We start from the raw sequence: 17283 nt of genomic DNA, 5'->3' as shown, positions 1-17283 counted from the left end.
ACCATCCTGTTTAATTCCTGACTCTCAATAATTGCTTCCATTTATATGTGTAAGAATGAATCATCAAAGTAAAAACATTTTGTGTTTGCATCTGCTGATATAAGTTCATATGCATTCACAGTGCTCCGCCATGGTCAGGCGTTTAGCCCCATTTATCGGTTCTCCCTCTCTGATGGAACTATTGTGTCAGCCCATACCAAGAGCAAACTGGTGCGCTCGCCTGCCACCAACGAACCCCAGCTCTACATGTCCCTGCACATTCTGCAGAGGTATGTCCCACCTGTGTCAGAGAGAGAGACAGATCTGCAGTATGAACTCCTCAGTGTGGTTTAGCCTGTTAATTTCTGCACTATGACATGATGGCTTCATGTATTCAATGTGAATGGGATAATATGTAAATTCACATTTGCTTGCCAGGGTCTGGGTCTCTGTAGTAAGGTTGCAATAACGTCAGACATAAAGGTTAGTTCACCCAAAAATAAGATAAAGCCTATATTCTCCCTTTGGAATGAGCAGATATTTGTGGTTGTATTTGCACAGTCACTATTAAAATATCTGCCACCAGTACAGTGTAGATTATAAACAACCGAATTTAGTTTATGATGTTCATGATATTTGACAAAAATCTGCATTAATATCCCTTTCCAAAAATAACTCGCTCACTCAGGATAAATCCTAGGACCTTGGAGTTGTCATTTTTATACTTTCTATAGAAAAGCTTTGGTAATGAAGACTTCTGAAATAATCAGCTGTATCATCTGTGTGTTTGTTCTTAACCTCTAGGGAGCAGACAGTATGTAGAATTGGCCAGGACATGGGTCCTGACAGTCAGGCCACAGCAGTGGTTCCCAAACCAATGAACTCCTCCACTCCCTCTTTGACTCCTCCAACCCCAGGCAGTTTGCCAGGCTTGGGGTCTCAGGGCCAAGACACTACCATCAGCAGCAACAGCATGCCCTTTTCCCCTCCAGGTCCTGCTGGCCCCAGAGAGCCAATAGCCATGGCGGGCCATATACAGGGCTACCGTTTTGGCTGTCCTCCACCACACAACCACACTGGGGCCATGCAACCACCACAGCAGGGCCCAAACTGGAGAATGAGCAGCCCCTCTCGTGCCAGTGCCAGCCCCAGCCCAGCCAGTGGGCCCCATACCTCCCAACAGAACTCTATGCTGTCGCCCAGGCACCGAGGTAGTCCTGGGGTGTCGGGCAGCCCTTGTGTAGCAGGTGGCTTGCACTCACCTTCCCCGGTAGGGATGTGCAGTGGAGGGCCTGCAGGGACTAATAGTACGACTAGCACCCATGCTAACAGCTACACTAGCAGTTCTCTGTCAGCTCTGCAGGCCCTTAGTGAGTGCCATGGTGTCGGACACGGGCACGGGCCCCCTCATGCAAATACAATGGGCTCTCCAGACCGGAAGATAGGCTCCCCACCTGGTGTCACACCAGAGTCAGTGGTAAACACTCATCAGGTGTCAAAAATTGCTGGAGGCAGTGGTACTACCTGCGGCACCGGAGACTCATTTGGCCCTCACACAGAGGTGGGTCAGGGGCAGACTGAGAACAACCTAGCTGAGCCTAAGGAGGAGCAGGAAGGGCCGCCTGAGGGCCATGACATTCACAGTCGTCTTCATGAAAACAAGGGCCACACCAAGCTACTGCAACTGCTCACCACCAAGCAAGAGCCTCTGGAGACACCCCTGTCCCCGGGTGCAGGAGGTGAGGGCAAGGACCAGGCAGGGACAGGGGTCCGGGGAAGCCACACAGGAGGAAACACTCACACCACATCCCTTAAAGAAAAACACAAGATCCTCCACCAGCTGCTTCAGAACAGTGCATCTCCGGTAGATATGGCCAAGCTCACAGCAGAGGCCACAGGCAAAGAGCTGAACCAAGACCAAACCCAGGGTGGTGGTACGACAGCCCCTGGGACAGAGATAACTGCTAAACAGGAGCCCTTGAGCCCCAAGAAGAAGGACAATGCTCTGTTACGCTACCTACTGGATAAGGATGACACTGTACTGAAGGACAAGGTTGCTAAGCTGGAGCCCGGGGAGGTAAAGGTCGAAGGGGGCAAAAACCCCCATGTCAAGGTGGAGAAACTAGACACTGGATATGATCAGGCTGAGCAGGTCAGTTTTCAACATACTCTTCATTGTGTGCACATTAGCAGAGCTATGAAATTTTAGAAACATTGCCACCCTATTTGAAAGTAGCTTGGTAATTGCAGTTTGTTTACTGAAAATAGCTTGTTTACTGCATCATTTCCACCTTCGACTTGAATAAAGTAAACTTGAAACAGATTTTTTTTCTTTTTAGCTAACTGCAAAAACCAAACCTTTTTGCCCTGTACTGCTCCACTTGCCTGCCCTCTCTCTCTGAGCATGAATCTGGGTTAGGTAGCAGATGTTGGTTTCTCCAAGTCTCATGTTTAACCAGGATGTTGCAGCTAAACATACAAACAGGCTGCATTTTTGGCATATAAGAAGTTAAAGTCAGGTTAACTGTCTTTTCATATATGCTTAAGATATGTTTTTTTTTTTTTTTTTTTTTATACATGTATATACACATCTGGTCCTTTGACTGCCTCTGTGTTGGCAGCACAAACTAAGGGCAGCTACCACCAGCTTCAAGCAGCTGTGACATTTGGTAGGAGCCCATATGGCTCTCCAGCCATTTGATTCTGGTTGCATTTGGCTAGAATCCTCCAGTTTGGCACGCAGATCAGGTCAGACCTAGTGCTGAAAGAGAGAAGAGGAGAAAAGAGTAAAAGGGACTGAATAGGGAGTGTTGCTGGAAAAACATTTCTGTGAAGCAAAGACTTTGCCTTACTGATACACCAGTGCAGGAAAATTAGTGTTAGGCAAAACGTACAACCTTTCATACAGGAAATCTGCATGCCACACTCTAGTAAATTCACATTCAAGATGAGTCATAATACTAGTTCTTTTACAGATCACTGCCAAACCACAGAATTACATAAAATTCAACAAAATTACATGGATGAGCTGTCTGTTTCTCTCATTACCTTACTGTTACACCAGCTGGGTAGTGTAGGTGTAGGTTACATACATGCTGTTTAAAACAGCACTAGAATTGAACAAAAAATTTGTATAAATCCATGTTCACCCTTTTATAAAACAGCTAAGTCTGACCTTGATCCTTCTCTGGAGAAGTGTGTGATTGCCTCATTTGAAATGCAGCACTGCAGGTTTAACCTGCATCTGCATATGGGACTAGGAATATTGGGAAGAACTGTTTTTCTTTTCATGCGTCACTTTCACCTTACATGCTAAAGTGACCCAAATCCATTTTTCCCCCTCTGTGACTCGTATGTGATAGTTTTTCACAGAAATGAGAAAACCCCAGTTCAGACTTTCTCATATCAAATCAGAGTCACTTGCCTACATGGTTCTACATCCGGTTCATATTCACTATCTGACTATGCGACCGATGTCAGAATGGTCCGATGAGAACTTTCTTGTCCTCATTTCTTCAGGTTTGTTGGACAAACTGGAGGGAAGATATAACTGAGACATTTTTAAGGAAATAAATCTGTTTTTTTGTTGTTATTGTTCTTGTACAGGCATGACACATTTCAGTTGAATCTGTGCATATGTGGCAGCTTAGGTCTTCACCAGTTTTCACACTCGAGCCAGATATATGTCACTTCTAAAGACAAATGTGAAATATCAACACAAAAAGATTGGAACTCACTAAAAAATCTGAATTGAGCATTTAGGCCTGTAATGTGAACATGACCTAAACCTTGACTTTATCAGAACTGTTACATATGTGTGAGTCCATTTCTGTTATCTATTAATGAATTACTTGCTTGGCCAAGTGTGAAAGCTGATTGAACTAGTAAGACTAGCCTCCCTAATTTCTTCTCAGCCACTAGAGGATCTAGTGAGACTTGAAACCCACTCACAGCAGAAACCACTCCTTACGACACTTTGCTCCTCCTGCCCTGTTTCCTAAAGCTATGACATTCACTATGGATGCTGAAGTGTCTTAGGCTACGTTCACACTGCAGGCTGAAGTGACTCAAATCCGATCTTTTTGCCCAAATGTGACCCATATCCGATTTCCTTATGACAGTGTGAACAGCACAAATCCGATTTTTTTTCAAATCCGGCCCAGGCCACTTTCATATGTGGTCCTAAATCGGATACATATCCGATGTTTTGCAGTGCAACTTCAGTCTGAATGGCCACGTCGCATTTCATGCGATTTTTATGTCATTGAAATGCGACAGACGTCACAGTTCTGCGCTGGAGGAGGCGAGGCCATAAGCAATATTTGTGCTCTCCTCCTTCTTGATGTTCTTCTTATTATTTCTTTATTTCGATTGCACATTAACTGGTACATCGCTACGTACGTGCTATCACAAGCCGCATCCATTTTTATTTCCGCAGTACGCTGCGTCTGACGTCACGTCCTCTTCTGCGCATGGTTTTTGCTCTTTGTCCCACCCATTCTGTGCAAAAGAACACAGTCTGGTCAGTCTAGCAGCCACTCACAATTCAGAGTGCTTCTTATAACCTTCACTAGGTGGCAAGCAGGGTTAATTTACAGATTGTATTGTGACAACACAGGATAGAGAAGCTGGATTAATAACAGAAGCAGTGTAGACAGCAGACTGTCATGGAGGGAGGTAGAGTACCGGAGATTTATAAGACAATGTGTAAAATCTTAGTACATCTTTAAGAGGTCCACTTATCACTTTCTCCGCTGTTTTTTCACTCTCTAACTCTGCCTCTCTCCTCTTAATTGCTTAAAGGCTGGATTATTGATGGCTGGAGGTGAGCCGAATGAGAAATCAAAACGGTGCAGGAGAAGTGGTTTAGCCGGTGGCTGAAGGAACTATAGGTGTGGTCGAGAGTAGTCCGATCGACACACAGGAGGCAGGATTTTGTGTGTGTTTGTGTTTCTGCGGTATTGCAAACAGTATCACATATGCATACTGCCTGCTGAAACTGATAAAACTTGTTTCCATAGCAGCGATATTCTTAATTTAATGTGTCAATGTTTTGGTTTCGCTTTATTTTACTGATTCTGAAATGTAGGTTCTTCATTATCACATTAATCAACTTAAGCAAATAAATTGACAATGGTACATTGTGGTGATATGAGGAGTTGTTCTACCACAGTGAAATACAGTAACTGCAGCTCAGTATGGAATAGTTCTTTTGTCAAAGTAGGCAGATGCCACAGTAAGCAAGTAAAGGATGTTAACTAATTTATAACGTTCAATACAGTCTGTTTTAATAGTTCCTCCAGTAGCTATTTTATGATGCTCGCTCACAGGCAAATAAACCTTTGGTAAGAGAAGTTTCAGTAGTTAAATATTATTGAACTAACTGCTCATCTACCATTATTTGAGTTGCTTTGCTTTTCATGTGAAATCCCTTCAGCTCAACTCTGTTTTGAGTATTTGTTTTTTAAGAAATTATTGATATAACTTCTCCTCCACTGTTATTTGAGTAGGCGCTGCCATCACAAAATGAACATGCATTGATGAACATGTGGACTAAAAATCTGTTTTTTTTAGGAATTATTATTGCCAGCCCTACATGAAAACATCGGTTGTGTCCAAAATCACTCCCTGTTCACTTGTTCACTAGGCACTATATAATGTACACTAGTAGTTCATTCAGTAGTAAACAGTAATTTGAGATTTTGGACACTTATTAATCATCATTTTGCGTCATCACTAACAACTGTAGAGCCACTTAACTCATTTTCTCTTCAGTAAAATGTGGATAGTTGCATTGTGGGATTGTTATCAGGAAGTACAGGACATGGCATGTAGACTACTTTTTAATACTACATTTTGGAATTTCTTAGTGCACTATATAGTGCCTAGGTTTGCACACTCAGCATTCGGATACCGCACTATATAAAGAGTAGTGTGTGATTTCAGACACAGCCATAATCCTGTCACGACAAGTTAATGTGCTGTTTAACTTCCCTTTTTGCTGACAGCTTTTTCTATTTCAAAGCCCCAAAATATCACAGAGAACCAATTGTTTATTACAGATTATTTCATATTATGTATTGGGATTCATTATAAATACCAGCAGCAAAGAAAGAACAAAAAATACTAAAACTCTCATGCATGCTCAAACTTTGTGGGACAAAAGGATTTGCACTTTCTTGTGACTTCAGAATGACCATTTCAGCTCTTTTAGGCAGTGCATAGATTTTGCCAAGTTGCTTTGAGTTAAATGTCATTTTTATTTTTAGCTCACAAGAGACCAACTGAATTCTGGGGTAACATTACTTTTCCTTTTGTATGATCTGATGTGGAGGAGCAAAACATCTTAATGTATAGTATGTAGGCATGACCTGAGCCATAGTCCTGGAGCCATGTAGATCCTGCTGTGTCAGACATTTTAGCATCCTTGTTATCTTTAGTAGCCTTTACACGGATGCATGCTGCTGTCTAGATCATTGAAGTACAGCAGTGAAGTGGTGTTGGTGTGCTGTTTTCCTGCTGTACAATATGTCACAATCAGTTGTCAGTGATTCCATGTGTGCTGCACTCTTGTGGCCTTTTGCAAGCATTGCAGCTTATTTACCTAAAGTTAACTCGGATCTCTCTAGAAAGCACAATGAGCTACAGTATGCTGTTGCTGATTTGACTGTAATGGCCTGTTTTGGTTTTTTGTTTTCTCTCTCTGTCAGTAAAATTTAATATAGTACAGTTATGCTGCACTTGCCATTTGTTCCACTTCTGGTGAAGTTGTGGCAGATTGGAGTTGATCAGCTCTCTACTCTCTCTCTTGTTTGTTTTGTGGTGACTCTCCAGGCTGTTGAGGTATTGTGTTGGAGTGTGAAATACAGACGAGGTTGTCCTAGCCTCATTAAGCAATCCCTTTTTCAAGAGACTCGTATTTCAAAGTCCTAGCGATCCTTCAGTTCGGCAAGTGAAACCAGACCATAGGACGGCTTTCTCTGTGTAAGATACCAGTGTTAAAAAAATATTAATAATTGGCCAGATAGTCCCAATGCCTGACTCTACATAAATGCAGCCTTGGAATGTAAAACTTTGGCACCAACCACACTCCTCCAAACCCATGCTGCTCTCCCATGTTACTCAGGAAAAAAGATTTCATAGTCATATTTACAATTATTTAACCTTCTTAGCTATGTGCTTAAACATTATGGACTACAAATAGGGAAGCATTTGCAGTGTTGTCTGAAAACACAAGCTGGCAAGCAAGAAGTAGTGCGAGTTCGATAAGCTAGGTAAAAGTGAAGAGTGATCTAGATGTGATGGAAAGTGGTTCATTTTATCCCGGGGTCAATGCTATATTATAAACGTTTCCAAGCCTTCTGTTCTTATCTCTTAGATGAAGACTCCTGATTTAAGTGTTGTAGCGTTTACATGCCAAGTTTGCTCTTAGTGAATGTGGATGTCACTCGCATGTACATTTCTGTGTCTGCAGGTCAAGCAGGAGTTGGTTTCTAATGGACAGCCTAGCCGATTTATATGTTTGTTTCCACACTTTTCCCTTTCTCCCTCTCTTTCTCCTCTACAGTCATCAGAGCTGGATGACCTCCTGAATGACCTACAGAGTGCTCAGCCACAGCTCTTCTGTGAGTCCAGGCCTGTTTCATTGTCCAGTCCCATGGAAAAACAGAACATCATCAGTGACATCCTGCATATGTCTGAGACCAATCCTGCCATGGCAGCACAGCAGCAACACAGGGGCATCGCAACTAGCCTGGGCCCAACAAGTGAGTTCATTCTAGAAAAGAAGTGCACACTGGTCATAATGTTCTTAGGTATGAAATCAATGACATTTAACTATTTTATTTGAATAATTCACCCAAGGAGTCTTGAGCTCCTTTGCAGCCACTTGTTTAGGGATATGGATGATACCTGGGTCAAAATAAAAATAAAGTAGAAGCCTTCACAAAACACATTAGTGCAGTGGACAGCAGCATCAAGTTTACATGGGAGGATGTCAGAGGAAGTAGCCTAGCCTTCCTGGGCTGTGCCATACACACTGAAGAGCAAAACACATTACGGAGGCACTTAAAACCTGTGGATACCCCAACTCCAGTAGCTCACAGAACAGCCACTCTACAAGCGCATGGCACAACACAGGAAAGCCATCTCCTCAGGACAAGACTCAACAGTCTACCTGCATATAAAGGGAAAGGGACACTCAGTTGAAGACAGAAATGTACATATCTTGGCCAGAGAAGACAAGTGGTTTGAAAGAGGAGTGAAAGAAGACATCTATGTAAAACTGGAGCGACTATCACTAAACAGAGGAGGTGGTCTATGACACCAGTTATCATCCACGTAGAAAGCAGTCCTGACATCCCTCCCAAGGCAATCAAACACATATTCCCACCTTAACTCTTGTAGCCCTAATGACACGCATGATGGCCAGGTGGGGCAGTGACCCACAAGTAACTTCAGCATCCCTAAAGGAATTAACAACTCCACAGAGGTTAAATACCTGGGACTCCCCACCAGTCTGTAAGAAAGGAGGACGCTTTTAGGATAGGTGGTAAAACGTCCTCAAGAATTTCAACTCAGTTGCCAACTTTGGATATATCTTATGACCTGGATGACTGGAAAATCTCCACGCATGTAGTTATTTATTTATTTATTTATTTTCCCATTGTTGCACTTTTGACAAAAAGCATTTATTCCTGTCTTCAGACTTGGGAGATGTTCGACCAGGCCAGCCAGGCAGGGGTCTGCCTGTGAGGAGCGTGTCTCTGGACATGAATGTGTCCCCACAGCAGCCTTCATTACAGTACCCCTTAAGGACCACAAGTCCATACACTCTTATGCCGCAGCAACAAGGAATGGTGGGAAGTCACAGCCTAATGGCTAATCAGGCCGGTATGATCAACACAGGTAGGTGTGGCAGTGGTGCTTTTTTAGGGACAGTTCATGATGTTATTGTTTCTGTGTGTGCTACTACCATTTTTGTTCAGTGTGCCATGATTGAAAATGAGGATTAAACAATTGTTCTGATTATATAAATGGCAAAAATAAGCAGGCCACTGAGCATAAGACTTCTTGAGAGCTGTTGTCTCATACAGTGTTCTGGACATTGTCATACTTGTAAGTGAAATTAAAGGATAGGTTTGGGGTTTTTTACGTTGGTTTTAATACAGTATTGGCATGCCCAGATGTACGTGAGAAGAGGTCTTAGTCACTGAAACTTCTCCTACTCTCCAAACTGACCCTGTAGCTATGCTTTAAGAAATGAGGTACAAAATACACAGCCCCAGTTCTGTGCTCTGAGGCTCAGATGAAGCTTCAGCCAACCCACTAAGCTAACTCAAGACACCAGTTGTTGAGCGGGTGCCCGTGGTCTGTTACAGTCTTAATTTGTTGAATCAGTTGGTAAGAGGTTATTTTGATCAGAGGGTTTTCTGTGTAGTGGCTGTTAGTGAAATCATGCAGTGATGGTAATTGGACAACTGAGCGGGACTCTGGCTCTCAGATGAAAACCAGCCACTGTAGAATAACCTGAACAAATGCAATGCAAACATAAGGTCTACTTCTAAGTCAACTTATTAGATTAAAAAGGATATGATGATCCAGACGATTGATAAAAGTAATGATCTGTTATCCAGGTTTAGAGAAAATATGAAGAAACTTTGCTTGTATGTGCAGAAAACAAAGTAGATTCAAAAAGCTGTGAGACTTGTCTGCGAGTTCAAGATCTCCAAATCTGAACCACATTTACTTTACTGTACTAAATTCACTCTTATAAACTAAAGAACACCAAGAATATCATCCCAAAACACTGGCATATCCTAAAGTGAATTAAGTTTGTTTTTTGTTGACTTTTGTTTTTCCTTTTTGCACTTTGGTGATATCTGTTGCATTGTGGTTTGGTTTTTGTGTGTGCTGCATTGCATATGACACCTACTTGGTTAACCAGGTTTCTGCCTGTTAGGTGCATTTCTTCTAGTTGTGGGCAAGTGTGGTGTCACTTGTCAATTATCAGGCACCCTTAGCTCTTTACCAGTATGATAATGTAACTGACCTTAAAACCACATGATGACATAACCTGGCCACCTACAGTATGTGTGAGTGCTTCTTTGACATGTCTGTTTGTATGTGATCGATTGCCTTTAAAATTTTCTAATCTTCGTCAATTTTTATGTATGTATTTATTTATTGGTTTGCTTTAACACCCGTATTATTTTAGTCTCAGTGGTTCAGTAATAAAATTCTTCACACAAGTGTTGCTGGAGTTAGTTTACTCTTAGGGCTGGGTAATGCCATCAAGTATCTTTTAAAGTAACTTTTAAAGGTGCACTACATTTTCTGGTTTAACCGATAAGTAAGACTGGTGTAGCGAAATAATTAGGGATAATGGCTGGGCTACTGAGCGGACCTTGGCGTTACTGAGCGGACCTGGGCGTTCAGCTGAAGCGGCCACCCAAGTCAGTGGAGCCCAGCCACAGCAGCTGGTTCAAGCCACTGAGTATTTTCTGTGCTCAGATGAAGGTAGAAATTATGAAAAGCTTTAAACAGTGGTAGGACAGTTTAAATATATGGTAGGTTAGGGATAGAGAATGGTGTCACCTGCAAAGGGCACAGCAGATTTGACTGCATGACCTGAAATGTCTGTGTTAATCACATGCATTAAGTTAGGAGCTGGGAGAAACAAATATACCAACTATTTTACACTTCAGAGTAGCAACAAGAGTAGGCAACACACTGAAGCACTAAAATTCTGTTAAGAGCAATTAATTTTATCTAGAATTATATAGCTCCTTTCGGTTTGGGCTGATGATCAGATGTAAATGGTTTTACTTTTTCTGATGTTAGTGTTTCTATTTGGCAGCCTAACAGTGGCAAAACCAGTGGATTAAGCACAGTTGCATCATTTTGTAGGAGTGTGTTAAAACATGTAGCTTGCTTCCAAATTCTGGGGAATGACCTTTATGTCATGGCACAGTGACTCACTTTTGTGCCACAAATTGTATTGTCACTCTCACATAGTGGCAGGATTCCAACATCCTCCAGCACCACAGGCTTTTCCCCATATATTGCATCATAGGGACAGATGACATGTACTGAGGGCTGAACTGGAGCATTTCTCACAGTTTTGTTTGTGGTTGCTCCCCTAGGACTGATGGCTGCAAGCGGTTCACGGCCAGCCATGCAGCAGCAAGAGGGTTGGGTGGGTTCAACACCCGGCCCAGGGCAGCAAGGTATCATGCAGAGCAGGATGGGGCCAAACAGTGCTCCAGTGAGGCCCAGCAGCCAGCCAGGGCCCCGGCAGATACTCCAGTCCTCAATGATGGTTAATGGTGAGAACACAGTATATCAGAGCAACACAAGATAAAGTGTTTTTAATGCAGAAACTAGATGAGACAGTTAAAAACACAACAGGTTTTAAGATGCACTAATACAGGAGCCAGATGGAACCACTTACTTTTTATGAGTTCAACTTTAAAGAATTGATCCAAATGATCAGTTATGGTCCATCTAAAACCTGTGGTTTATTAAGATGTATCACTGCCTCTGTGACTTTTAAATGTTGCCACCTTGTGGTTAGCCATAATACAGCACTGACCACATGAATGTAATATCTAACTTAGAACTTCCCATCTGTTACTTGGTTTTAGGGGAAAAAGTGAAAGGTTTTCAACTTGCCTGTTTTTCCTCATAACCAGAATTGCTAAGTTGATTGTTTACTATTTTGCTTTAATCAGTTTAACCTTTTTTCTTCCCTATTTAGCCCAACCTGAAATGGATATCGGTATTGTTGGACACCATTTCTCCCAGCAACAGGCTCCACCCAACCAGACAGCCCCATGGCCAGACAGTATGATGCCCATTGACCAGACAGCATTTGTAAACCAGAACAGGTAATCTGTTGTTCTTATTAAGCCTTCTTTTTGAGTATTGTCAGTTTTGTCTGAGTGTTGGGATGATGTTTTCTCTTTTAGAAAACGAAGTTCCTTTTCTGTCTCCTCCCTGCCCAGGCCAGCGCACTCAGCACCGCAGGACGACTTGTTGTGCAGTACAGGTCTTGGCTCTGGTGATGGCGCCACAGTAGACGAAGGGGCCCTGATGTCCCAGCTGTACACAGCACTAAAAGATTTTGATGGCCTGGAAGAGATTGATCGTGCCCTTGGGATCCCTGCTCTGGTAGAACAGGTGAAATCTCGTCCTTGATGACCTGCACTACTACAGAAATGTTGCTTTTATTTCCCATCTGATAATGGTTTCTACTGTTTTTTGACCAGTTTCTGTGCCTGTTTTTTCAGAGCCAATCACTGGAGCCAGAACAGTTCACCCAGGACCCCTCGATATTGTTAGACCAGAAGCCCCCCATGTTCACCCAACAATTCGGTCCTCCACCATCCCACATGGCCCAAAGGGGCTACCCTGGTGCTCCCATGCAAGAGCCAGGCTTCCACTCCATGTCTGGCCAGATGGGTCCACGGCCGGGTTACTCAATCGTTAGAATGCAGACAAGGCCCGGACTTAGGCCCACTGGGGTCGTCCCCAACCAGCCCAACACACTACGACTGCAGCTCCAGCACAGGCTACAGTCACAGCAGGTGCCCATCTAGACTGTCCTGACACTACTGGAAGTGATAGTGTTAGCTCTCAGACTTTGATATAACCTTATTGTTTAATCAGCGATTATGGGAGTTGTGTAATTATCCTTGAGTTTGACATTTTGGCAGATCTTCTGTGGACACAAGGAAAAGTTGAGCCATTTACCTGCACCTGCTGGTGTTTCATGGCATTTACAGGAATAATATTTATCATGTTGCAGTTATTTCATGATAGTATTTACAAGAAATCATGCCACTGAAAAGATGATGTACATTCATTAACAAAATTATGTCATCTGTAATATCATTATACGTTTCTGACTTATTATATTGATAGTTTTTGTTTGTGTTGAACTATTTTCTACCTGAAGTATTACACCATCTTAAAAACTAAATGGAAAAAATACTGGAATTAACCACCTTTAAATGCATTAAATTTCAGTTCATTAGTAAATGTTGTTTGTCCAACATCTCTATCTTGTCTTAGCAGAACCGTCAGCCAGTCATGACTCAGATGAGTGGTGTGTCAAATGTGAACCTACCTCTTAGAACCAATGCTCCAAACCAGGTAGGTTACTGCTGCCATCACAGAATGTCTGCACAGACATAGGTTCCTTAACTATAAGCGGTGTTCATTACTTTGATCGCTTGCTTACATTTAAGGCTTCACTTTCAGTATTTATCTTGCAGAGGCACATCATAGATATTGTTGCATTCCTCTGTTTCCTACATATCATTCACTTTCACTTTCAGGGGACCATCAATGCTCAGATGTTGGCACAACGTCAGCGGGAGATGCTGAGTAATCACCTCAGACAGAGACAGCAGCAGCAGGTCCAGCAGCAAAGGAGCATGGCCATGAGGGGCCCGGGCCTCAACCTGCCTCCCAGCATGGCTGCTGGAGGCATAAGTAACGCCCGGATCCCCCAAGCCAACCCCCAGCAGTTCCCCTACCCGCCCAACTACGGTACCAGTACAGGCCTGGCCTCGCCACCTCCTCCTACCAGCCCCTTCTCCTCCCCTCTCTCCCCCAGCCTGCCCTCACTCCCTCCCAAACCCCAGCTCCACCTGCATGGCACCTCTTCCTCTCCCTCCACCACCTCCTCTTCACAGATGATGATGGGAAACACAAATATGATGGCCGGACAGTACGGGGCCGTACTCAGCCCCCAAATGCAGCACAGTGCCTTTCAGTTTCCCAACTCAGGTACTGTTCCCACACCCCAGCCTTCCGCATGCTTCACCCAGTGAACTCTGTGTGTGTGTGCGCGTGCAGGGGTGCGTGTGTGTATGTTTCCATGGGTTGATGTGACTAGTTGTGCAGCATCACATGCTTCTAATGACCATCATCTGATTTGTAATGTCCTGCACTGGTGCCTGCATTAATCAGCTGCCACTGATTGAGCCAGATTATACTGCACATTTTACTCTGCAATTTAAAATGAGTAGTTATCAAAAAGCAGGGTGGTGTACTCTTGTTCTGGCCACAATGGTGACGTGGCTATACACACTCTCTCCACCAGAGGGCACCAAGAGCACAATAACCAAAGCTGAGCTGAGCCTAAACACTGAAACCTGACTCTTCAGACTATAACCAGGCATAATTAGACCTGTACTGGTCACTCTGATAGTCTGGTGTGTAATCTGAATGTAGTCGAGTAAAATACTGTCCAATGACATGTTTGATTTACCTTTCACTTCTTAATCTGATTCTGGCCAGTGGATTCATATAGAGCAGTAACATCATCTCCTTATTACCTGTTAATAACCCTGAATGCAGACTGTAATGGACTGTCTTCAGTCACACCAAGCATCAGACTTGCTCATTCTCTGTAATTGTCTGCCAGAATGTTTGTGCTCTTGTTGAATGTTTGCAAGTATTAACAACACTCCTCCCCTCTGTATGTTGATTTAAGTTAAGACTCCGCAGGTCCAGTGTTTTTGACCTGTTTTGATGTGTCCACGATAGGTATGAACCAACAGACAGATGGAGGCTTTGGAGGTCCTGGTACTCCACAGAGCCCCCTGCTTTCTCCCCACATGGTCCACACACAGTCCCCAATGATGCAGCAGGGCCAAGGAAACACTGCTTTCCAGAGCTCCCCTGACATGAATGGCTGGCCACAGGGCAACATGGGAAGCAACAGGTAAAGATGGCAAGAACTTAATCCAGACCTTTTAAGGATATCAGTACCTATCTGCAGTGTCTGTTGTGGATAAATGTCCATAAATCCATTTAAATATCACAGAAAGAAAAGACACCCATATATATTTGTACATGCATTGGTACAGTTAAACATGAACTACCAATAGTTAATTGTTTATATTTTAATGGTAAAAATTAGCAAAAACGGGTAGGTTAGCACTTGTTAATTATTTGTAAACTTGTATTCTGTTCAAACTTTAAATAATATTTTAAAAACTGCTCTGTTTCAAACAGAATTCATTCCAAATATGAGCCTCTTTTACACTGCCCATTCAGTGCAGGAGTTTTATGCCAGTTGTCCGCCTTGCTGGTCTGTATAAATTGGATGCACCTAGCAGGCTACTGTAATTTTCAAATTCCATTTACAAAAATAACTAACCAAAATCGGATAACAGCCTGTTTTGTTTTGTTTTCAAAATGAAAATTGATTGGCTTCCAAGTACAGGGACTGTGGGACGTCATAAGTGTCACGCCTCTGGTACTGGGATTTCAGCAGCTGTGTAAAATGAGCACAGCAATTTGACAACTTTTTAAAGTTTAGTGTAATAAAAGGGCTTTTAAAAAATGTCACCCTGACGAAGGGTCAAAACACAAGAAGTTTGCTGCCATCTCTGTGTAAAAGGGGCTATGGACTTTCCTTAGTGCTCCTAAAGGAACCTTGCTTTTTCCTCCCTTTCTCCCAGTATGTTCTCCCAGCAGCAGGCATCCCCACAGTTCACCCAGCAGAATAACAGCAACATATACAACAGCAATGGCATGAATCTCAGCAGTGTCTCTATGGCCACCAACATGGCAACCAGCAGCATGAGCAGCATGGGCCAGATGGCCGGACAGATGAGTGTCACATCCATGGCCTCAGGGCCCTCGCCCAGTTTGCCCCCCATGGGGCAAGAACAGGTAAATACTACCAGGCTAGTCCTGACACATGAACGCTCTAAATGGGGTAAAAGTTTGGATGCTTTTGGAGCTAGAAGCAGCAAATGTTAACAAAAACCTTTGAGAAATGCATTTTTCAGCTGGGCATAAACCATAGCCAGGCCAAATCAGATGTTTTGAGGTGCCCCACTAATATCCAGAGGGTGTCCCTTACTTTAGCTCCTTATAGAAATATAAGTCAGACACTTTCAGAGGTTAACAAAATGGACCCCTAACAGTTTAACCGAGTAATCAGGGGACCGCGAAAAACTAAAAGGTTCATCTTTCTCTCTCCCCGGTCCAAGCTGCTTATGTATGTATTTGTCTTATCGTAAGATCCTAAGTGTTTGGGTACACTTATTGAATAGCCGTGCTAGTGAATAATTTACTCAGTAGTTTACGTAACTCCTCTAGCCAGAGTTCTGGTGCTTGACTTGAACTTAGAGGACAATGATGTAATTAGCAGCAGGCACTTTAGAGCAGACCATATAGACGTTTACTTCATGACGTTCAAAGGCCATCCTGTCTGGACCGTGGGCTCCTCACTTGGTTATGGCTCAGATGTGTCAAACCTGCTACATGTATACAAAAGCATAACAACATTTGATTGGGCAACATGACCAGTCAGACTTTCACATGCAGCCTCACTCACTCATTGAACCTTGGGTAAACTTAGAAATATTTTTACTGCCGGCACTTCCATTGTGGTGATTATTATTCATTCATCTAATGTAAACCAGGTTAATCCTTCTTCCTTTGTCTCGCTGGTGTTGTTATCTTGGTATGAGGAATACGCTGTTGTTCTCCATGATGCTTTTAAGCCCAATAAAGGGTCATGAATATTTAACCAAGGTACTGCTGTTTGATTGTCTGCACTTCAGACTGTTGTAACCTACCAATATATCTGTCACTTGATTTATCCCCCATCCAAGATTATAGAAATATATTTGGCACTTAGATTATTTCAATTATTTACCCTTTGGCCATTAGTGCAGGCTTTTGTGATTTACTGACTTGTTTTTTAGGCTTGATTCTGTCTTCTAAGGAGGTTTATAATTGTTGATAGTCTTTTGTGGCTGATTTACTCCAGACAAGTTCAAGTTCTGCAAGTTCAAGTTAACCAGTCACCTGTGCTGTTAGATAGTGTATTTATTAAATGCTCCAAAAGTTATGACTTGTGTGTCATTTCTCTGCAGAAATACTGTTGACCTTCATGCAGTTCTTAACCTGAGCGTCAGTGAGCAGCCGGTGCACGGAGCGCTGTCAGCCCTTTAAAAGTTGTATAAAATTGTAAACCAACCGACAGCCCCTTGAACCAGGCAGGTCGTGCCCTGACCCCATCTACCCAGCCCAAGGTTCCCCATCCATCTTAGCTCTGCCTCTTCAGCAGCTCCGGAGGAGCCCAGTCTCAGACAGACATGGGGAGTGTGAAGAGGGCTGGGGAAGGACTGTGGATCTCTGTCTGCCATACCTAACCCTCCAGGAGGAGAGCTTCGTGATGAGCCAGCGTGCTGCCCTGTCCATCTGCATTCACCGTAGTGTGACTTACTGTAGTCCTCCTGATCAGGGGCACTGGCTTCGGGGGGGGGGGGGGGG

General features: G+C 43.2%; 1 protein-coding gene across 1 annotated transcript in view; it reads left to right on the top strand.

Moving 5' to 3' along the window:
- The window catches only part of ncoa2 (nuclear receptor coactivator 2), a 46182-nt gene extending 28909 nt beyond the window's left edge, over positions 1–17273 (top strand). The window contains exons 8-21 of the mRNA XM_020599994.1: positions 1–8; positions 122–269; positions 784–2131; positions 7547–7745; positions 8686–8886; positions 11124–11306; positions 11738–11867; positions 11985–12159; positions 12270–12566; positions 13057–13134; positions 13320–13773; positions 14536–14713; positions 15456–15669; positions 16884–17273. The exon at positions 1–8 is cut by the window's left edge and continues 121 nt beyond it. Of these exons, the coding sequence (XP_020455650.1) occupies positions 1–8; positions 122–269; positions 784–2131; positions 7547–7745; positions 8686–8886; positions 11124–11306; positions 11738–11867; positions 11985–12159; positions 12270–12566; positions 13057–13134; positions 13320–13773; positions 14536–14713; positions 15456–15669; positions 16884–16895 (3625 nt within the window). The 3' untranslated portion in view covers positions 16896–17273. The remainder of the gene's footprint in view (positions 9–121; positions 270–783; positions 2132–7546; positions 7746–8685; positions 8887–11123; positions 11307–11737; positions 11868–11984; positions 12160–12269; positions 12567–13056; positions 13135–13319; positions 13774–14535; positions 14714–15455; positions 15670–16883) is intronic.
- The last annotated feature ends 10 nt before the right edge of the window (positions 17274–17283 follow it).

Source organism: Monopterus albus, unplaced genomic scaffold, assembly GCF_001952655.1.
Source record: "Monopterus albus unplaced genomic scaffold, M_albus_1.0 scaffold44.1, whole genome shotgun sequence".
NCBI classification, from domain to species: Eukaryota; Metazoa; Chordata; class Actinopteri; order Synbranchiformes; family Synbranchidae; genus Monopterus; species Monopterus albus.
This window is presented reverse-complemented; position numbering and strand designations above follow the sequence as displayed.